This window comes from Microcaecilia unicolor, chromosome 1, assembly GCF_901765095.1.
Source record: "Microcaecilia unicolor chromosome 1, aMicUni1.1, whole genome shotgun sequence".
NCBI classification, from domain to species: Eukaryota; Metazoa; Chordata; class Amphibia; order Gymnophiona; family Siphonopidae; genus Microcaecilia; species Microcaecilia unicolor.
This window is the reverse complement of record NC_044031.1, coordinates 365,932,690-365,956,160: the sequence shown is the minus strand read 5'-3', so window position 1 is coordinate 365,956,160 and position 23,471 is coordinate 365,932,690. Positions and strand designations below refer to the sequence as shown.

Genomic DNA, 23,471 nt, shown 5'->3' with positions numbered 1-23,471 from the left:
TTTTATAGACGAGTGAAATGAGCTTCTACTTTAATATAGTTTGGATTGTGTTTTGTAGACAACATAATTTGAAAAATTAAAAGCATGTGAAAACATTTGAAAGACACTTGTACCTCTGTTGTCCAGTAGGGCAAGTGGAGGTGGGATTGCTAATTGGCCATTCTAGAAAAGGGTACTACTGAAAAGTTTCATTTAAAGGAAGCTTCTCTTCTAGTTCAGACTAGGTATTATTCTATGCCATACTTGTATTGTATTGTATTGTTATTTGCATATTTGTACTGCTGTAATTGTCTATTGCTCTTGTTTTTATTCATACTGTACACTGCCTTGAGTGAATTCCTTCAAAAAGGCGGTAAATAAATCCTAATAAATAGAGTTTAGGATAATCTGGCGTTAACATTATGGAACTAAAAAGATGAGTATGTTTATTGCAATAAACCTAAAGTAGAAATTTTTCCTCTAATTTTTTTCTTTGAATATCAGCAATTTTATGAAGAAAATATTATGTGTCCCTTCTAATCTAAGATTAGAGTGTATTTTGCCATTTGCCTTGAGGTTTCATTGCAGTTAAATTTAATAATTTAAAAATTTTGTTTAATAATTTCAGGACATTCTTACCGGAAACAAGAACCTGAAAAGAAGAGTCGAATAAAAGAGTCTCCAATTATTTCATCTACCACTGCAAAGTCATCGTCATTGAAAGTTTACTCATCACATTATCAAACCATTAAAAAATATTTATCTCCCTATGCCAGTCCATCTGCAGATTCAGAATCGAATGAAAAATCTTCCTCCTCTTCCTCCTCCTCCTCCTCCTCCTCCTCCTCCAGCAGTTCCTCCTCTTCCTCCTCTAGTTCACCTTCAGTTCATTCATCGCGTTACCAAACTAAAAAAAAATCTCCTCCTTCCTACCGAAGTTCACCTACACATTATTTACGTTACCAGACTAACGAAAACTCTTCATCCCTGTATGGTAATTTAGCATTAGATTACAAAACTAATGATGAGTCTTCAGCCTTTGATCAAAGAAGACCTGATGAGCCTAAAGAAAGTGCATTCAGGATTACTGAACCATTTTTACACGACAAAGGAAACACTTCTTCTGGAAGTAGTGGTTGGTTGAATGAATACAGTCATCTTAATACTGGGTCTTCCCTTTATCCATATTATTCTACAACAGAATCCAATGCCTATATTTCCTATAATCAACCTTATGGAACTGTTGTCTCTGAAGACTCAATGTCTTATGCAGCTGGAAGTGAAGCTTGGAAGCAAGAGTTGGCACGTAATACAAGTGGTCTAACAAACCAAGAAGCAGTGCATCCTTCTGCTGATCCTGCACGTTATTCAGGTTCCAATTTAGAATGTGGTTCATCATATAATGACAGGTATATAAAAATTGTCTTCAAAGTCTGTTTTACTACTAAGAATCAGTTCTTGGTAAACTTCTGTATTGAAGGTCATGTATGAATACTAAAACTGTCTCAATTTCTTATCTTCTGCTTAGTTCATATAGGGATTTGCCACATTCCTTGGGAACACGCAAAACTGAAAGAAATTCTGGTAATCTTACACCAGAATTTCTAACTATGTTACGTGGAAAAGATGTGCCTACAGTGATACTAGTGCTCAAGCAGATGGCACCATTTTATCCAGCTCTTCAAAGTAAGAACCTGAATGGCATTCTGTTCTACATATTGTAAGATAAAGTAGACAACAGTGGGAAGGCTTCCAGAAAGGTAGCGTGCTAATCCGTAGCAATGAAAATGACAAAGTTGGTGGCATCTTAAAGACTAGTCAGTTTATTGAAGCATAACCTTTAAGGAGCAAGAGTCCACTTTGGCAGATGGTAGTGCAAAAAAGTTGTAATATTAGAAGAAAAACAGGTAAGTTAAGGATTGGAAGTTGCCGTTTAGTCTGTTTTAAACTAGACACAATTTAGGGCTTCTTGTGTAAAGCTGTGCTAGCAATTCTCATGTGGCAAATGCATTGAAGCCCATAGGAATTGTTCCATTTGCCATGCCAGAATCACTAGTGCAGCTTTGTAAAAGGAGCCCCTAGTGGAAGCATGGTCATTTTTAATGGTGCTAATCCCGGGGCAAGCGGTGCCTTTCCCCGTTTCCGTCTCAATAACAGACTATGAACTTTTCCTCCAGGAACTTGTCCAAAGCTTTTTTTTTTAAACCCAGATACGCTAACCACCATTACCACATCCTCTGGCAACAAGTTCCAGAACTTAACATAGTAACATAGTAGATGACGGCAGAAAAAGACCTGCACGGTCCATCCAGTCTGCCCAACAAGATAACTCATATTTGCTGCTTTTTGTGTATACCCTACTTTGATTTGTACCTGTGCTCTTCAGGGCACAGACCGTATAAGTCTGCCCAGCACTATCCTCACCTCCCAACCACCAGCCCTGCCTCCCAACCACCGGCTCTGGCACAGACCGTATAAGTCTGCCCAGCACTATCCTCACCTCCCAACCACCAGCCCCGCCTCCCGATCTTGACTAAGCTCCTGAGGATCCATTCCTGAGGATCCATTCCTTAACTATTCTTTGAGTAAAAAAATATTTCCTCCTATTTGTTTTAAAAATATTTCCATGTAATTTCATTGAGTGTCCCCAGGTCTTTGTACTTTCTGGAAAACTGTAAAATCAATTCACTTTTACCCATTTTACACCACTCAGAATTTTGTAGACCTAAATCATATTCCCCCCTCAGCTGTCTCTTTTCCAAGCTGAAGAGCCCTAACCTCTTTAGCCTTTCCTCATACAGGAGGAGTCCCATCCCCTTTATCAATTTGGAAGCTCTTCTTTGAACCTTTTCTAATTCCACTATATATTTTTTGATAGACGGCGACTAGAATTGAACACAATACTCAAGGTGAGGTCGCACCATGGAGCAATACAGAGGCATTATAATATTCTTGGTCTTATTTTGCATCCATTTCCTAATAATTCCTAGCATCCTGATTGCTTTTATGGTTGCTGCTGCACACTGGGCAGACGATTTCAGCGTATTGTCTATTGATGGTAATGCATCAAAATGCCAAAATCAGCTTTGTTCTTCAGTCACAAGAGAGAGTCCTGCAGTAGGAATTGATGCTCTTATTCAACCAAGGCCCTAGAAAAACCTTAGTCTTCCTTCTGTGGCCACTCATAGGCTGGGTCCTGCACTAGATAGCAAATAATCCCAATCTGGTCATCCTAGTGGCTTCAGACTGGTTTTGCAGACTGTGTTGTGCTGAGCTGATCAAATTTACTAGCAGGGCTGCCTCTTCAGTTGCATCTTACTAGCATAGCAGCTTGCATCTCTGTTGGCTGGCTTTGCCTTTCTGGCGATGTGCATGCATGTGCACCTGCACCACAGCAGGTCTAAAAGTTACCAAGAGTTAACCTTGCTGACTCAAGCCTGAAATAGGATGAGAGGCAGTTCTCCACTGCCAGCCTCTCACCTAAGTTCTGGTTGACTACCTCAACTCACTGCGCTGTCCCTAGCTCTCACCTGCTGTTGGCATTGTTTCTGCCTGCCTTGTGCATTTAGTACAATTGATAGTTCTGCTTGCAGCTTACCACTAGTGCTAAGTGGTGATAATGGACAGAACCAGAGGCCAGAACTTCCTTCTCAGCCACAGAGCAGTAACTAATTGCTGCTATTCCTTCCCTGGCTGATTTCTCTGCTGACCTCCACCCACTCACTTAGCCTGACTCTCCATCATCTCAAGTTATCTTCTCCTGCTCCGCCTCCTCTTCAGGATTGGAAGGCTTAGATTTACTTGATGTCAATTCCATCAGATTCACTTAGCAGAAGCTCACTCTAATTTTTGCAGTGGCTGTTCCCACATTTCTGAAAAATTTAAGGGTAACCATTCACCTTATGACAGTCCAGAAGCAGCTGAAAACGTAAACATTCCAGCAGGCATTCTCCTGTCATTGACTGGAATAGTTAGTTTCCAGTTTTTTAGCCCATTGTGCAGTGGCCTATCTAGTAATTTACTGATAATTTTTGGAGCAATTGCATGTTAACTGTATGCTGTCTTAGGGTCAAGAACTGGGAAGGTTATGGGCAGAGAATTGGTGTGGACTGCACTTAGCATACAGTGCTTACCATATCACATGCTGTCACTAGAGTAATTAGTGCGGGTGCATTTACTGTTTCCTCATGAAGAGGCAGTAAATGCATTCACATGAATTGCAAAATATTAACGCGTGGTAAAGAATTATTCTATGCAGTAACTGCAGGGACATGCCCCCAACAGTTACCACACACCTTTGCACTTACAGTTTGCTAATTTTTGCATTTAAATTCAGTAACTGCAAAACTCGACTTCACTTTAGTAAACAGGCCTCTTTATTTTATTTTATGAAGTTTTGATTTGTTTATTATTATTTAATATACTTCAAGGGGTCGATATTCAAAGCGATTTAACCAGCTAGATACAGCTCCTGGCCAGTTAAATTGCTTGTTCGGGGCTAACTTCTCATCTACAGCGGCATTTCACCAGCTAGTGCCCAACTCAAAACCAGCTATTTTGGGGGCATTCCAGGGGCACCACTTATCCAACCAAGGTAACCATATAAATAGGACTGTATAAAAGTCAATTCTGTATTTATGTAGTTCACCATAGCCGGTTAAGTGATGAATATCGTACTTAACCAGCTATAGTTTTGCTGGCTCCCTAAACCTGGAAATTCAATGCATTGATTTTTGGGCATACCGCCAGCAACTGTCAGCAAAACACTGAGTACCGCCAGCTGAATGTCAATCTCTAATTTTTAAGTCCATATATCATTTGCTTTTTTGTAACTACATTAAGTAATGTATATTGTAACCATCTAGATTTCTGGTTAATACAGGTTATAAATAAAAGATGCATCTCCCCCTTAATCTCTCTCCTACCTCTCATGATATAACCATCCTCAATTCCTGCCTACATCTAGTATCTACTTGGCTCAAGGAGAACAGACTCTTCCCCAGTTCCTCTAAATGTGAAGCTATACTTTTTCCCAATCCCTACATCCCAACTCCTTTCACTCCTATAATCCAGGGTCATACTTTTACTGTAAAGATTCTAGGTGTTATATTCGATAGCAGGCTAACATTCAAAGCTCATGCTTTTCCTTCTTCACATTGCAAAGGATTTGCTCTGTTAAACCTTTCCTCCCTCCAGCCTGCATCCATACCCTAATTCTCTCTCTAGTCATCACACACCTAGGCTACTGCAAGCATTGTAATCTGGATTACCGTTGTCATCCCTCAAGCCTCTGCAGTTAGTACAATTTATAGCACTTGAATTGCTCCATAATGCTCACTGCATTGACCATGTTTCCCTCTAATAGTCATCAAACATTGACTGTCAGTCTCTGCACACATTCAATTCAGGTTTACCATGGTCCACAAGATGCACCTTAACATAAAAATAGCCATACTGGGTCAGTAGCCCAGTATCCTATTTCCAACAGTGGCCAATCCAGGTCACAAGTACCTGGCAGAAACCCAAATAGTAGCAACATTCCATGCTACCAATCCCAGGGCAAGCAGTGTCTTCCACATATCTGTCTCAGTAGCAGGACTGTGGCCTTCCCCTCACCCCAGACTGTCACAAACTTACTGGTCCCATACAGCCTTGCACAAACTCTTCACAAGCTTCTCTCTCAATACCTCCCCAACCTAAGTATAAACATTACACAAAGAACAGCTTTCAGTTTAATTGGTCAAACTCTGGAACATTTTAAGAGGCATATTTTCAAAGCACTTAGCCTTCCAAAGTTCCATAGAAACCTATGGAACTTTGGAAGGCTAAGTGCTTTGAAAATATGCCTCTACCATTTATACTCAAATTGGAATCTTCCTATCAAGTGTTTAAGAAACAAGTTAAAAGCTGGCTGTTTCACCAGGCTTTTCCCACCCACATACCAGTGGCGTAGCCAGACCTGACATTTTGGGTGGGCCCAGAGCTAATATGGGTGGGCATTGTGTATATAGGTAAGTAGCAGAAGCATAATAAAGTGGCCCTTTTACTAAAGCTTAGCACCCCCACCTCCACAATCTACATCAGCTGTTCTCAACTATAATGTTCATGTAGGCAAAACACTGAACGCTGCAGTCTGTGGCACAACAAAAAAAAGAGCCCAAATATAATTATGTTGTTAAAAATAAGACATGAGGGAAATATAAAGTCCTCTTAACAGAGTTTACTTTTATTTCAACATCAATTAATTTACCCCAGTTAATAAACTTACATTTTTCAGAATGGTTAACCTTTGTCTACTCTTCAACACAAAAACTGCATGAAACAAAGCCCCAGATTTCTAACTAATGAAATAAGAAAAATCGCTGTCAACATCAAGATTTGTTTGTACCTACTGTGGAATCTGTAGCATACAGAACATAGCTAGAATGTTTCCCCTTACAGCTTTCTGTAGGAACAATGTCTTCAAATTCTGGTAGCACCTCATTAATAGCAACAAAAAATCCCTTCACTGCGAGGTACATAAGCATCGCCATGCTGGGACAGACCAAGGGTCCATCGAGCCCAGCACCCTGTCACCGACAGCGGCCAAAAGAACAAGCAATTTCTCCCGCCCATCCTAGAAATACTGTATTCCCTCATCCATTCAATAACATTCTATGGCTTTTTCCTCCAGGAAGCTGTCCAACCCTTTTTTGAAGTCTGCGAGCGGAGAGTGCATGGGTGAAGGGGGGGGGATAGGAGAGGGGAAGGGGAGGGGGGTTATAGAGAAAAGAAACTGCTGCAAGGACGAATTAGCAGATCCCCTGGGTCCATTCACAAGGATCACAAAGCCCCGAGTAACTAGGGACACGCAGAATCAGAGGGTGGGGGGGGGGGGGGTGAGGCTGGGCACCCAAACCCCACTCAGTATATATGAGACCAGCATGTACAATCTAACACATAGTATGCCGGGATGATAAAGGCAACCCGGTTTGTATCCTGGAACGTAGGGGGAATAGCAACACCAGTGAAAAGGACGAAAATATTACAGGCCTTGAAAAGACATAAAGCGGACGTGGCCTGCCTCCAGGAGACTAGGCTCACGGAGGAGGAACATCGCAAGCTACAAAGATTGTGGGTGGGTCAGGTGTTCTCAGCCTCGGCGGAGGGCAGGACGCGGGGCGTGGCAATACTAATAAGGAAAGGTCTAGCAGCAAAAGCCGAGTTGATTATGGCAGACCCTCAGGGGAGATATGTTATAATACATCTTTGGCTACAGAACAGAGAATTCTTGGTGGTCTCACTGTATGGCCCGAATGACTATACGCCTACCTTCTTTCAATTTGTTATAAAGCATTGCGCCCCCCCATGTCTCCTTGAAACTGATGGTCTGTGGGGACTTTAATTTAATAGCAGACCCTGAGAATGACACCACAAACCCCAGGGGAGCCCCGCAGGGAGGTAGCAAGCAGAGAGCACTTCCAACATTTATGCGTACCTTGAACTTAGTGGACACTTGGAGGGTCCTACACCCAGAAACTAAAGATTACACACACTTATCGAGGGCGCATGGAACAAGCTCCAGGAAAGACTATATACTGATAGATAGACTGGCCTTCCCCTGGGTGTGCGGAGCAGGAATCGGGCCCACGGAGATTTCGGACCATGCGATTGTGTGGACAGAACTGGAGGTCCCAGAACATTATCAACATGCGGGGGGATGGAGGTACCCGGGTTACTTACACGGAGACAGAGAATTCGCACAATACTTGACTGCTAAATGGGAAGATTATGAAAGGTTTAATAAGCAGCACGCAGAAAATCCTAACCCTTTACTGGATGGCCTCTAAAGCGGTCATTCGAGGGGATATAATAGCGTATGTGCAAGCGCGGAAGAAGAAGCAAGCTAAGGCGATCCTCCATTTGGAGAGGCAGCTCCAGAAGGCTAAACGAAAATACATAAAATCACCCACAGTAGCTAACAAAGAACAATACCTAGTGGCCCAGGTAACTTTTAATACACTAATTCATGGTCAAACCATGAGATCTTTAACATACTACAAATGCAGGATGCAGAGATTCGGCAATAAGGCCGGCTCCCTTTTAGCAAGGATGGTAAAATCAGAAGGCCCCAGCAGAGTGATTACGGCAGTACAGGGCTCCCAGGGAGTGATAACATATAAGAGTGAAGACATAGGGCAGGTTTTTCACAATTATTTCAGCACGCTCTACAAGAACACACCAACACGGGCTATGAACACCCTCGCAACTTACCTAGAACAGGTAGGACTCCCTAAACTTCAGCAACATCAGATAGGTATGTTAAATCACCCAATTACAGGGAAAGAATTACAGGAAACTATAAAAGCCTTGGCCCTAAGCTCTGCCTCCGTGCCGGACGGCTTTATGGGAGAGTACTATAAATCCCTACCAAAGGCGAGGTTGGAGGCGCTTGGGAGTTACCTAGAACACACAATAGAAGAAAAAAAATTTCCTATGCATGCGAATGAAGCTCTAATTACTTTATTACCTAAACCAGGAAAGGATAGGGCACAGCCAGGCTCCTACCAGCCCATTTCCTTGATTAATGTAGACGTAAAAATTCTGGCCCGGATACTTGCCACTCACCTGGGGCAGTTCTTGCTGGAGCTCATTGGAGAGGAACAAGTGGGTTTCGTCCGGAATAGGCAAGCAGGTAGTAACGTTAGGCACCTCCTGCTGGCAATGGCTAAGTGCCAGCGAGAGCAGAGATCAGCACTTATTCTCAGCTTAGATGCCGAAAAGGCGTTTGATAGTGGATTGGGAATATCTGTTTGGGCTCCTTAGCTACATAGGAATTCAGGGCTGGTACGGGGACACCTTAAAAGCCTTGTACAGTGCTCCTCGTGCAGTTGTCTTGGTGAATGGTGTGCGTGGAGAGTACTTCCAAATCTATCAGGGGACGAGACAGGGATGCCCACTCTCGCCCCTCTTATTTGTCCTAGCAATGGAGCTGCTGCTCCGGGCTTTGGGGGTGAGGGGGGTGGAACTGGAAGGTGGAACAGTCGAGGCATTAGCATTCGCGGATGATTTGCTCGTGGTGACCCAGGAGCCGGAGCAGTCCGTACCTAGGATCTTTTTAAGGCTTGTTGCTTAATCAATTTAATTAGCACTGGGAAACCTCTCTTTCTGTCTTTCTTGCTTTCTTTCTGTTCCTGCCAAGCTCTGATAAAGGGGAGGGGCATTTTTACATAGCTGAAACTGCTAGAATTATTGGCAAATATCTAGATTTATTCAAAAGGAAAGTTATTAATATCTAGGGTAGTTTTAAAAGTTTAATAAACTGTAAGGTCCTTGATCAGACACTACCATTTGGGTCCATTAAGCTACTGAATTCCCTTGATAGCAGCACTTAAGCTGACCCATTGGGACTTAAGCACCCCCACAGCTGGGGGCAAGCAGGGTTGGACTCAAACTAAAGGACATACCACTTATTCTTCTAACTTCCAGGTGCTGGGACTGAACCAAGCTCCTGCAAAAAGGACAGGTTTATTCTGACCCCTAAATCCCATACTTCTCAAATTGACTGGCTTAGGTGAGAAACTACCTGATATTTTGTCCTAAATTTTTAAGGCTTGTTGCTTAATCAATTTAATTAGCACTGGGAAACCTCTCTTTCTGTCTTTCTTGCTTTCTTTCTGTTCCTGCCAAGCTCTGATAAAGGGGAGGGGCATTTTTACATAGCTGAAACTGCTAGAATTATTGGCAAATATCTAGATTTATTCAAAAGGAAAGTTATTAATATCTAGGGTAGTTTTAAAAGTTTAATAAACTGTAAGGTCCTTGATCAGACACTACCATTTGGGTCCATTAAGCTACTGAATTCCCTTGATAGCAGCACTTAAGCTGACTTAAGCACCCCCACAGCTGGGGGCAAGCAGGGTTGGACTCAAACTAAAGGACATACCACTTATTCTTCTAACTTCCAGGTGCTGGGACTGAACCAAGCTCCTGCAAAAAGGACAGGTTTATTCTGACCCCTAAATCCCATACTTCTCAAATTGACTGGCTTAGGTGAGAAACTACCTGATATTTTGTCCTAAATTTTTAAGGCTTGTTGCTTAATCAATTTAATTAGCACTGGGAAACCTCTCTTTCTGTCTTTCTTGCTTTCTTTCTGTTCCTGCCAAGCTCTGATAAAGGGGAGGGGCATTTTTACATAGCTGAAACTGCTAGAATTATTGGCAAATATCTAGATTTATTCAAAAGGAAAGTTATTAATATCTAGGGTAGTTTTAAAAGTTTAATAAACTGTAAGGTCCTTGATCAGACACTACCATTTGGGTCCATTAAGCTACTGAATTCCCTTGATAGCAGCACTTAAGCTGACCCATTGGGACTTATAATGCCACCCACCCTCCCCACAACCCACCCACCCCAGGGTTTTCCACACATTTATAGACAAACCAAACCTCATTAACTTTACTCCTCAGTCATACACAGGCAGACTTGCAGGCTGATACTCCAACATAGTACACCTGTTCATACCCATTTCAACCAATCAGGATGACTTTTATTCTCTGCAATAATTGTGCTGCTTTAGTTTCAAGGCAAGTCATCTGGAAACTTAAAGCTTGTCCTATCTGTCTTCAGCTATCTACTTTAAAACAAGAGCTCTATAAAGTAATGCAACAATTAGATACAATTAAACCAACTTATAGGACTGTGCAGAATCATAACTTCTCACCACTGCCTCAGAGAATAAAACCACAAAGGAACAAATGGCTCACAGTAGGCTCAGGCAGAATTCGTCATGTGACACAGAAGCATCCGCCCGCACAAGTGTTGCCACTACAAAATTCTTTTGCTCCACTACAGCACTCTGATGTTCCTGAAACTAAAATTGAAGCAGAAAAAGCAAGGAAGAGGCAACAAAAAGAGGAGAAGGTACCCAAAGAGAAAAGACACTCACAAATCACTAAACTCAAAACACATACTAGGAAATGTAGTTGGAAAGCAATGACCACAAATGCTCACAGTCTAAGCAATAAAATTCATGACCTTCAAGCCCTGATGTTGGAGACTGACTTGGACATAGTTGCAGTCACAGAGACATGGCTCCATGGTTCCCATGAATGGGATGTAAACATACCAGGCTATGATAGGGAGGGACGTAAAGGTGGAGGAGTAGCTCTGTATGTGAGAGATGATATCGCAGCAACTGAAATGACAGGGAAGTGGGGAAAGGAAGAAGCGATATGGATCACCTTAAAAAGAGAGGATAGAACCTTGGTCCACGTGGGTGTTGTCTATAGACCCCCGACACATTTGGAAGAACTAGATAAAGATCTGATCGCTGATATTCAAAAGTTGGGGAAGAAAAGAGAGGTGCTGTTGTTGGGAGATTTTAATCTGCCGGATGTAGATTGGAAAGTTCCGTCTGCAAAATCGGAAAGAAGTAGAGAGATTGTGGATGCTTTCCAAAGTGCTCTGCTCAGACAAATGGTGAACGAACCCACGAGGGAGGGAGCCACGTTGGATCTGGTGCTCACGAATGGGGATAGTGTGTCAAATGTCCGAGTGGCTGCGCACCTGGGAAACAGTGACCATCAAACGGTTTGTTTTGATGTAACGGCTCATGTGGATGGCAGCCACTCTAAACTCAAAGTCCTGGATTTCAAGCGAGCTGACTTTAACAAAATGGAAGAATACCTAAGGAAGGAGCTGATGGGCTGGGAGGACATACGAGAAGTGGAAGGACAGTGGTCCAGGCTAAAAGAAGTAATAAACAGGGCCACAGACCTTTATGTAAGGAGGGTAAATAAAAGCAAGAAAAAAAGGAAACCGATATGGTTTTCAAAGCAAGTGGCTGAGAAAATAAAGGCTAAAGAGTTAGCGTTCCAGAAATACAAAAAATCTCAAGTAGAGGAACACGGGGAGGAATACTGGATGAAACTGAAAGAAGCCAAGAGAGAGGTACGTCTGGCGAAGGCGCAAGCGGAAGAACAAATGGCTAGAAATGTACGGAGGGGAGACAAAAACTTCTTCAGGTATATTAGTGAAAGGAGAAAGACTAAAAAGGGGATTGTGAGACTAAAAGATACAGCAAAACGCTATATAGAAAATGATGAAGAAAAAGCCAATTTGCTAAATAGATACTTTTGTTCTGTTTTTACTGAAGAAAATCCTGGGGAAGGACCGAGAGGGACTGGCAAAAGTACACCTGAAAACGAACTGGATAGAGCACCGTTCACGGAAGAGAGTGTATATGAACAACTTGGAAAGCTAAAAGTGGACAAAGCCATGGGGCCGGACGGGATCCACCCCAGAATACTGAGGGAACTCAGAGAGGTTCTGGCGGGTCCTCTTAAAGATTTGTTTAATAAATCCTTGGAGACGGGAGAGGTTCCGAGGGATTGGAGAACGGCGGAGGTGGTCCCTCTTCACAAAAGTGGGGATAGGGAAGAAGCTGGAAACTACAGGCCGGTAAGCCTCACTTCGGTTATTGGAAAAGTAATGGAAGCCATGCTGAAGGAAAGGATAGTGAATTTCCTGGAAGCCAATAAGTTGCAAGATCCGAGACAACATGGTTTCACCAAAGGGAAGTCGTGCCAAACGAATCTCATTGAATTCTTTGACTGGGTGACGGGAGAATTAAATCAAGGACATGCTATGGACGTCATCTACTTAGATTTCAGCAAGGCTTTTGACACGGTTCCCCACAGGAGGCTCTTGAATAAAGTAGAAGGGCTGAAGATAGGACCCGAAGTGGTGAACTGGATTAGGAACTGGTTGACGGGCAGACGCCAGAGGGTGGTAGTGAATGGAGTTCGCTCGGAGGAGGGAAAGGTGAGTAGTGGAGTGCCTCAGGGATCGGTGCTGGGGCCCATTCTGTTCAATATATTTGTGAGTGACATTGCCGAAGAGTTACAAGGTAAAGTTTGCCTTTTTGCGGATGACACCAAGATTTGCAACAGAGTGGACACCCCGGAGGGAGTGGAAAACATGAAAAAAGATCTGAAGAAGCTGGAAAAATGGTCTAACGTTTGGCAATTAAAATTCAATGTGAAGAAATGCAAAGTGATGCACTTAGGGAGTAGAAATCCAAGGGAGGCGTATGTGTTAGGTGGGGAGAGCCTGATAGACACGGACGGGGAGAGGGATCTTGGGGTGATAGTATCTGAGGACCTGAAGGCGATGAAACAGTGCGACAAGGCGGTGGCCGTAGCGAGAAGGTTGCTAGGCTGTATAGAGAGAGGTGTGACCAGCAGAAAAAAGGAGGTTTTAATGCCCCTGTATAAGACGTTGGTGAGGCCCCACCTGGAGTATTGTGTTCAGTTTTGGAGGCCGTACCTTGCGAAGGATGTTAAAAAAATGGAAGCGGTACAAAGAAAAGCTACGAGGATGGTATGGGAGTTGCGTTCCAAGACGTATGAAGAGAGACTTGCTGACCTGAACATGTATACTCTGGAGGAAAGGAGGAACAGGGGTGATATGATACAGACGTTCAAATATTTGAAAGGTATTAATCCGCAAACGAATCTTTTCCGGAGATGGGAAGGCGGTAGAACGAGAGGACATGAAATGAGATTGAAGGGGGGCAGACTCAGGAAAGATGTCAGGAAGTATTTCTTCACGGAGAGGGTGGTGAACGCTTGGAATGCCCTCCCGCGGGAGGTGGTGGAGATGAAAACGGTAACGGAATTCAAGCATGCATGGGACAGGCATAAAGGAATCCTGTGCAGAAGGAATGGATCCACAGAAGCTTAGCTGAAATTGGGTGGCGGGGGGAAGAGGGGTTGGTGGTTGAGAGGCTAGGATGGGGGAGGGCAGACTTTTATACGGGGTCTGTGCCGGAGCCGGTGATGGGAGGCGGGACTGGTGGTTGGGAGGCGGGAAATACTGCTGCACAGATTTATACAGTCTGTGCCCTGAAAAAAGACAGGTACAAATCAAGGTAAGGTATACACATATGAGTTTATCGTGGGCAGACTAGATGGACCGTGCAGGTCTTTTTCTGCCGTCATCTACTATGTTACTATGTTAGAGGTGATTCAGGAATATGGGACCTTATCCGGTTACACACCGAACATTCAAAAATCTAGGGCCCTAGAGATATTACCAAGGGGCAATATAAAACATAGGCTACCGTTACCCATAGAGTGGGAGGGCGAGGCAATAAAATACCTGGGAGTGAAAACACCCCGAGAGCTCCCTCAAGTGTATGCCTGGAATGTGAAGAAGTTACTGAATGACACGAGAATGAGCTTGCAAATGTGGCAAGGGCTTCCCCTCTCACTCCTGGGGAGAATAGCTTTGTACAATATGGTGATACTACCCAAGTGGTTGTACGTGTTTCAGACCCTGCCACTGTACCTGACTAAGGCTGATGAAAAACGACTCAATAAAATTTTACAGTCATTTTTGTGGGCTAAGAAGAAACCCAGAACAGCATTGTCGAATCTTCACCTGCCGGTGGAATATGGGGGTTTAGTGTTGTTGAACTTGCGCCATATGACGATAGCGAGTGGCATGAGACATTTGAACGACTGGCTAAGGAATACACAATACTTTACTCCCTCCCATCTTGAATTGCAAGAGACTGAACAGAGGCATATCAGCTACTTATTACACAAGAAAAGCAAAGAGGAGACTAGCCTGTTAATCCCGGCACAACTATTGGTAGCGGCACAGGAGGTTTGGCGCTGGCTCTGCCGACATCACCGAACCTCCCAATATGCGGCAACCCGGAATTCCAACCAGGACAGATTTATGAAGTGTTCGTGAGATGGAAAGATAAAGGGCTGGAGTATGTATTGCAGGGGATTGACGAAGAAGGAAAGATCAAACCCTGGACAACACTCCAGACCCAATTTTCTTTGAATTCCTCAGAATGGCTCCACTACTACCAGCTGCAACACTATATAATGAGACTCCCCAGGGAAGCATTGACGGAGGATGTGCAGGAGGAGTTGGGCTCAGCGCTTTCATTGGGAGCACAGCAAAAAGTCCCGCTAAAGTACTGTCACAGACACTTAAAGGATATGGCAAAAGAGCCTGACTTTGAGAGACTATCCAGCTGTGGAGCAAAGAACTGGGAACTAAAATAACGGCTATGATGGTACAGGAACACCTTCTTGCCTATCGCAAGAATACAGACCAAGCAAATTACTGGGAATTACAATTTAAATTTGTGCTGAGAGCATATATACCCCCCAGAAGGGCATTCCATATGAGAATATTGCCAGACGGAGCATGCCCCAAATGTGCAGCTGAAGGAGCAACATTGGGCCATATGTTCTGGGGCTGTCCACGAGTCAGAAAGTTTTGGACAGATTTGACCAGGTAGATATCTACTATGTGGCCCACAGGTTGGGCACCTGACGCTAAACTTCTCTTTGGCTGTCCACGACTGGGCCCCCTGTCAGGGGGTGCCGGTCATTTGTCATGCGTACAATAATGGTGGCTAAGAAAACAATCCTGCTGGTGTGGCTCTCGGGCGAGGGCCCCACGGTGCACCAGTGGAGAGGACAGATGATCCACCTGGTACGCACTAAGAGAATGAGTTTGAGAACTAGATGACCCGCCACCACTCAGCTGTTCTGGAGTTGCTGGGCCCCGTTTTGGCTCACGCTAACACCCCAAGCTAGGGGGCAAATAATGAATATGTGACTGCTGCTTCAAAGCAGGGAACTAGGGGGACTGCAAAAAGAGACTGTGACAGGGAAGGGAAAGGGAGGAGGGGAAAGGAATAGGCGGGGGAAGGGGAATTAAGGAAGGGAGGGAAAGGGATGAAAATGTAAAAAGTTACTGGAGAGATACTTGCGGAGATGTAAGACACACAATGTGCTTTGTAGTGAAGATATGATACTTATTATGTGAGACAGAAAAGAAGCTAAGCACTGTATGCACATGTTTATTGTGATTTCTCCAATAAAAATTATTGAAATATAATCTGCCAAAGGAACAACAACCGGTGAGCTCAAACCTTCGATCTATGATTCACAAACAAATTATAACATCTTCTTTAACAGCTTACACTCCGTTCATGAGACACTTCGTCATGAGACACTTTGAAGATCAATATGTGTATTCTTGTCCCTTTCAGGATAAAATAAAGTTTTGGATACGTTATATTGACGATGTGTTTCTAATCTGGGAGGGTGATGATGATCTTTTGAATCAATTCAATATATATCTGAATGGTTGTCATCCTAATATAAAATTCACCAGGAAGTCTGACTGGCAAGAAATCACCTATTTGGACGTGAAAATATCGAAGAGTGGTAATCAGTTTCAGACGTCAGTTTTTAAGAAATCTACTGACAGAAACACACTCTTAACGTTATTCGAGCTGTCATCCAAAAGCTCTTAAGGACAATTTACCCTTTTCGCAGTTTCTGCGGTATCGCAGGATTTGCTCAGAAGACTATAATTTTCGACATCAAGCTAAAGAGCTGTGGAGTAGATTGGAAGAGAGAGGCTACTCTAAAAGAGTGGGGAAGACTGCTTTTAGAAGAGCTAAATATAACAATAGGGAGCTTCTTTTACAATCACAATCAAGAGTGGATATGACTGATGCGTCAGTGTTTACTTATGTTATGAAGTATACATCTCAATCGTCAATGGTGTCTAAGATCATCCGAAGACACTGGAATGTTGTACAGACATTGCCGATTTTTGCTGACTCCAATCTTAGGTTTGCTTATAGTATGGGAGCGAACCTAAAATAAATATTGTGCTCTACAAGAATGAAAGCTTTACAGAATGAAGAGAGCAAACCTAAAATAAATATTGTGCTCTACAAGAATGAAAGCTTTACAGAATGAAGAGATTCTCTATGATGGGCATAAGAAGTGTGGTAATTGTTCTATGTGTCTGCTTATGGAGGAGACGAGAGAATTGCTGGATCCACGGACAGGGTCTAAATTTACTTTGTATGTTAATACGACCTGCAGATTGAAAGGAATAATTTATTGTATTATCTGCCCGTGCCAACTGTTCTATGTAGGACAAACTTCGAGACAGCTTTTTGTGAGATTGACTGAACATAAAATTATGATTACGACTAGGAAGACGACATCCCCTTTGGCAGTACATTGTATGGACTGAGCACACACTTTTGCTTCTCTTAAGGTTGTAGTGCTGCAACAGATTAGCAACTTTTATAATGAAGAGGATCTGCGTCGTCAACTCCTGAGAAAAGAACAACAGTGAATTTTTAGGTTGAATTCCCTGTATCCTGATGGTAAGATCGAATGGATTCATTTCTTCTGAATGTGAATAAATGACAGTTTTCTTTTTTCTGTTTGCTGTCAAAACGGACTCCGCCTTGGAAGATGTCTGATTGGAGAGTTTACCTATAGCGTGTGACGTCATGAAATTGTTCAAGAGCCGCCATGTTTGAATTTTTGCATGCCCTTCATGTGTCCATCGGCAGTCTGAACGGAGTGTAAGCTGTTAAAGAAGATGTTATAATTTGTTTGTGAATCATAGATCGAAGGTTTGAGCTCACCGGTTGTTGTTCCTTTGGCAGATTATTAGACCGGAGGTTCTGAAGCAGCTGTGGTGAAACAGAGGCTAACGTTAACCACGGTTCTAATTACGGAGGAGCCCTAGAGAAGATTCTGGTTGGAGCGGAGAAACTAAGTACCTTCTCGATTTTTTTTTTGTACCTTCTCTATTTTTTCAAACATTTAAAATCAATTAAGTAATGAACTTTTGATGAATGCTTGAAATTAAAATTCCCAGAAGGTTTTTTTTCTGATGATGAAGAAGCCCTAGCCCTTTTGCCCACTTCACTAGTGGGGAAGGAAGGGTGCTTATTAAGGTTTTTCCTCCTGATTCAACAATGAGAATGCTTACCTATGCTTGAGTTTCCAAATGTTTATATATATTGAATTCCAAAAAACTGACATGTTCCAGTCACTAAATTGAAAATAAAATGTTTTTCTTCATTTGTCTGGCCATTTTTATTTTTCTAATTGTGTTGGTCCCAGTCTCTAGTTTCTGCTTTCTTCTATCTTCTCTTAACTCTCCGGGGTCTCTAGTCCATCTGACACTTCTTTCTGACATTGATCTTTTCCTTTCAGCTTTATCCATTTATTTTTCTCTCTATTGACTTAGGTTTCACTTCTCCTCCTTACCATCCAGTTCTCAATCTCCTTCTTTTTACTACTTCTACCTATTACCTTTCAACCCTCAGCACAGCCCTCCTATCGCCCCCCACTTTCACTGACCAGTTCCTGAATAAAAAGCCCATAAATTATTATTAAGGTAATGAATTACAAAGTAACATCAGAAATAATATAAATTCAATTATTAAATGTATAAATAAACACAGAACAAAAAAAACAAAAAGGCACACAAATGCTTACAAAACAGTAGATAAAAAACAACAAAGCAGTGGAATCAAATGCATTTATTGGAACAATACCCGACGTGGCCACGTTTCGCCCTCAGGCTGCGTCAGGGGTACAAACTATCAAAACTTAGGCTAATACATATCAGTTTAGTTGGAAGTAGCAGATAAGTGGAACTAGATTTTTGGAACTACTAGTGTGTATGATATATTTACATACACTTTTGATAGTTTGTACCCCTGACGCAGCCTGAGGGCGAAACGTGGCCACGTCGGGTATTGTTCCAATAAATGCATTTGATTCCACTGCTTTGTTGTTTTTTAAATAAACACAGATAAATATCATACCAAAATTAAAACTCAAACATATAATACAAAAACAGTATAAAAAAGAACAACGTAACCATGATATAAACAAAAATAAAAACACTATTAACACATAACAATTAAAAAAAACAATATATCCCAAATGTAAATCAATTTCAAAACATAAGTAAAACAAACAAAACAGTCATAGGCCTCCAGAAGCCTGTAAAAATGCCATTGCTTTCTTCCTAAAAGTAAACAAATCACAGAATTCGAGAAATTAGGCCAATAACAGAAAAAAAAATCCAGTTATGTACTTTCACTCTGATAAATTTCCTGATGAAGAATGCAATGACTGTGTGGGTTTATAGTGCCAGATTAAACTTTTAACCCCTCGTGTGCAAGGTACCATGTAACTTTAAATAGTAATATCTGTATTTCAGATTTTGCATGTGCTTCAACCATAATGGGAAGAAACTTGGCATGAGGGAACTGGTAAAAAGATACAATTTGTTTTTAAAAATGGGACAAATTGAACTGGGGTTCTGGAGAAGTAACCCCCACCCCCTAAAAAAAATGACCCAAATGTTTTTTAGTGGGAAAAGGAGTTTGTTTTTGTAGCCTAGCACACTTAACAGAATGGGATGAAACTTGGCATATGGGAAAAACTGGTAAAAAGACAGATTGCATTAGAAAATGGGCCAAATTGGACCAAGGGTTCCAGAGAAATTAGTCACAAAATATGGTCCAGTGGCAAACTTCTGTATCTTAAAAGCTTAGAGTGAAATGTAGCAGTTAGAGAGGAGGTCAAGTTAGTTTAAAAGGTGGAATTCTATACTCTTCCAAACCCTCAAACTGCTTCCCCCCCCCCCCCCCCCCGAAAATTACCCCCTCATAACCGCCCCATACTCAAACTGCCACAACAGCCAAAAAATAGCCCCCCTGCCACACACACACACAATTGCTACACCATCCCACAACTGTTCCATCTCTAAAAACTACTTCCCTGCAAATACCTTACCACCCTGCAAACTGCTTCACCCCCCAAAACAACTCTCCTCACACCATCTTGCTTACACCATCTTACGTACTGCTCCCACATCCAAAAGATATTTCCTGCAACTACCACCAAACTGCCCCACCCCATAAAACTAGTTTCTGCAAATTTCCCCACTGTAAAAATCTGCTCAGACCATCCCACCACCCCATAAACTGCCCCAACCTCAAATGCTACCCCCTCAACTACCACACTACCCTGAAAACTGTCCCCATTAAAAAAAAACCTTCCCTACCCACACCTGACACAACACCCTGGAAACTTGACCAATCCTGAAAGCTATCCCCTAGAACTCTACTACCCCACAAATTGCACCACCCCAAAAACTAATCAACTACCGTTGTGTGCAGGATTAGATTAAGCCATTGGCAAACTTTGCACGTATATTATGTCCACATGTTTAGGGGCCCTATGAAATATAGTTAGGACCTAGTAGGTTAGGTTTGCCAACTGTCTAGGTTTTTTAGAGGGTAGAAGGATGTCTGGACATTTTTCTGAGTTTAAAGATAAATTCTTTAGGTGTACCATCTGGACCCCCCCCCCCCCCCCACACACACACACACACACACACACATCCTACCCTTATGAGTGAGTCTGCTTTGCCTCTTTCCATTGTAAATAGGACTAGAAGCAGAAACAGAGTAGGATCCATCCAGTGGGAAGGCAGTGAGTGAGGATGGAGGATTGGAAGGCAGCTATAGTTACACGAAAGGAGGAGGTGAGCTGGAGAAGGTTTCTATGCTATAAAAGTGAAGTTTCAGCATGTGGTAGAGGATGGAAGAGAAATTAAACCCTTCCAAAAATTCCCTAATACATTTCTGTGGGTTAAGCAGTTCAGCAGCTGCAGTATATGTGCACTGATTCACTTAAGATAGTGCTTAAAGAATTGCACTTGTGAAACTGCCTTTTCCTCATCTCCTCCCCTGATCAGAAAACACACAGAACAGACACACATGCAGGCATGCATAAATACAGACATGTGCATACACCCATCAACTCCCCCCAACACATACACACACATGTATTTACATACAGAGGGCTTGGAAAGAATGACAAGAGAGAAAACACAGTGAAGATGACCAAGAAAACAGGACTGAAGAGACCTGGTTCTCAATGAGAATCCTTTATAGTATGCACCAAATCAGCTCCAACGACTCAACATGAACCATGTTTTGGCAATGATGCCTGCATCAGGTTCTAAGACACATAAACAATATATAAATGAATAGAAAAAATATAATAGATGCAAAATTCTAAAATAAATCATAAGTAAATAACACAATAGATGACTAAAAACATTCAAAGCAACTAGACTGTCTCATACAAACTAAGGATACATTGCAAAAACATCTTTGAATAATACACATATATAAAGGCATGAGTTAATTTTTAAAAATTAAAATACGGCCAAAGCTGATTATTGCCTGTTGTAGTTTAAGCCCTATGAGGCTAAGCAGAAGCTTCATAAATTGGCCACCCTCATAAATTGGCCACCCTTGTGTTTGTTGCAAGAGTTGGCCTTGGCGGCAGCATGGAAACAACCATCTGTGCCTCCGTTGGATACTGTTCTACAGAAATTGGATTGTATTCACCAAATGTCCAAATTGAAAGCATTAAGGGCTGGCCATTTCCTGCCCTACCATAAGGTCTGGTATGTATATAGTACTTGGACATCCTCCACGGGGGATGCCCCTTTAGTGATCCTGGCGAGGAATGTTCACTCATAATGTATTAGAAGAGTCGGGGTTTGTCTTTGATTTGGGGCTGGACTGTGTTCCTTTGGGTAGTGGGGGGTCAATTCAGGGGGGGGGGGGAATGATAGGGAAGTGGGGTAGGGATTTTTTGGTTTTATTTCAGCCTGATTATCTGCTATACTTAGCTTGTATAAGGATTTTTGCTATCATTGTTTGGCGATTTGTGTATCTTGTTTGTTTCTTTAATAAATAATAAATAAATATGCAAAACTAAAAATAATGAATGAATCAGTACTGTCTTATATACAAATTATATGCAAAAACAAATGTAATCTGAACAATACTTAGAGAAAACAAAATCTTCTTTATGAAATAAGGGACGTTTAAGACAGATCTGATGGGATGCATCAACCAGTAGAAGAAAGAGGATATGAGACAAAACTGGTTGCAATAGCTTGTGTTATGGAAATAAATGAAAAGTGTGCAATGAAGATAAATATAAAGTATCACTCCTTAAATTAACAATATAATTCAAATGAAAATAAAGCCTCTTAGAAGGATAGTGTTTTTTTTTAAGTGTATATTTCTGATGGAAAAATGCAACACTGTAAGTGAATGATCCAAGGCCCATGATTCCCCCCTCTTGTTCTAAAGATCAGTGTGAAGCCTTCCAAGACATCCCAGCCGCCGCCGACGTACCCATCACCCCGGACCTCTCGCCCCATCGCCCCGCCCCTTTCAAGGTACCGCCCTGTCCCCGGTAGCACACTCTTCCCCTCATCACCTTCCCTCCTCCCTGTCACCTCCCCTACCCTTACGCCACTGCCCCTGGTGGTCTAGCGGTACCTGTTCGCTCGGGCAGGAACGAAGGAACCCCCGCTTTCCTGCCCGGAGCGCTGCTGCCCGGCTGCATCGTGTCTGAGTCCGGCTCTCGGCGATTCAAAATGGCCGCAGAGAGTTGAAGCTGCCTCGCGAGACTTCAACCCTCGGCTGCCATTTTGAAACGCTGAGAGCCGGACTCCCACACGATGCAGCAAGGCAGCTAGCAGCACTGCTATGGGCAGGAAAGAGGGGGCTCTTTCTTTCCTGCCCCGACCGAACAGGTACCTCTAGACCACCAGGGAGACTAGCGAAAGGGGAGGGGAAGGGACTCCCGTGCCCACTAGCGCCCGTTTCATCAGAAGCAGAAACGGGCTTTTTTTACTAGTCTTTTATAATTGCTTGATTAGACTAATTATTATCCTGATATCCTTCATATTTCTGTAAGATCAATTGTATCTTTGTTTCTCCGAGGACAAGCAGGCTGCTTGTTCTCACGACTGGGTTGACGTCCACGGCAGCCCCCACCAACCGGAACAAAACTTTGCGGGCGGTCCCGCACGCAGGGCACGCCCACCGCGCATGCGCGGCCGTTTTCCCGCCCGTGCGTGACCGTTCCCGCTCAGTCTTTTCTTTTCCGCGCTGGAGAGAGCCGTGTTCATCTCTCTCTCTCTCAGCCCCGGAAACCGGATCGCGCTTTCGCCGCGAATTTTCTCTTTTTTCTCGTGGTTCTCCTTTTTTTTTCTATTTAGTTAAAAAAAAAAAAAAAAAAACCGCTGAACTTTGTTTTTTTCCCTCGTCTCTTAGCGGGGGCGTCGCGTTGCAGCCTTGTGGCCGCGCGGTCGATTTATTTTCGAGGTGTGAATTTTTTTTTTTTTTATTTCTTTATTTATCAATTTAGATATATTAAACAAGCAAAAAGAAACTTGTCAAGTAAATAACATCACTGTTCAAATATATAAGGAAACCAATTAATATTCAAAACAATTACAGCATGTTAATTAAAGTCCACATTGTGAGATTCAAAAATTACAAAATGGATATCGAAAGAAAATAATTAAGGAAGCTTTCCTTTATCGGTTGCTCATAACAGATATCTTCTCTTAACATATAGGGCTATAAGTTAAATACTCCCTTGTCCTTTTGCAGCCAGAAATAAAGAAAGTTGTGCCGGCTCATAAAACACATATTTATTAGATTGGTATTTAACTAGGCATTTGCACGGGTACTTTAAGAAAAACGTTCCTCCTAACTGAATTACCCCAGGCCTCATAAGTAAAAATCTCTGTCTACGTTT

At 42.5% G+C, this 23,471-nt stretch overlaps 1 protein-coding gene across 2 annotated transcripts in view; it reads left to right on the top strand.

Moving 5' to 3' along the window:
* LOC115474405 (uncharacterized protein DDB_G0271670-like) overlaps positions 1 to 23,471 on the top strand; it is a 655,547-nt gene that overhangs the window by 620,670 nt on the left and 11,406 nt on the right. For both annotated transcript variants that reach the window (XM_030209864.1, XM_030209856.1), the window contains 2 exons: positions 608 to 1,388; positions 1,508 to 1,665. In XM_030209864.1, coding sequence (XP_030065724.1) covers positions 608 to 1,388; positions 1,508 to 1,665 — 939 coding nt within the window. The remainder of the gene's footprint in view (positions 1 to 607; positions 1,389 to 1,507; positions 1,666 to 23,471) is intronic.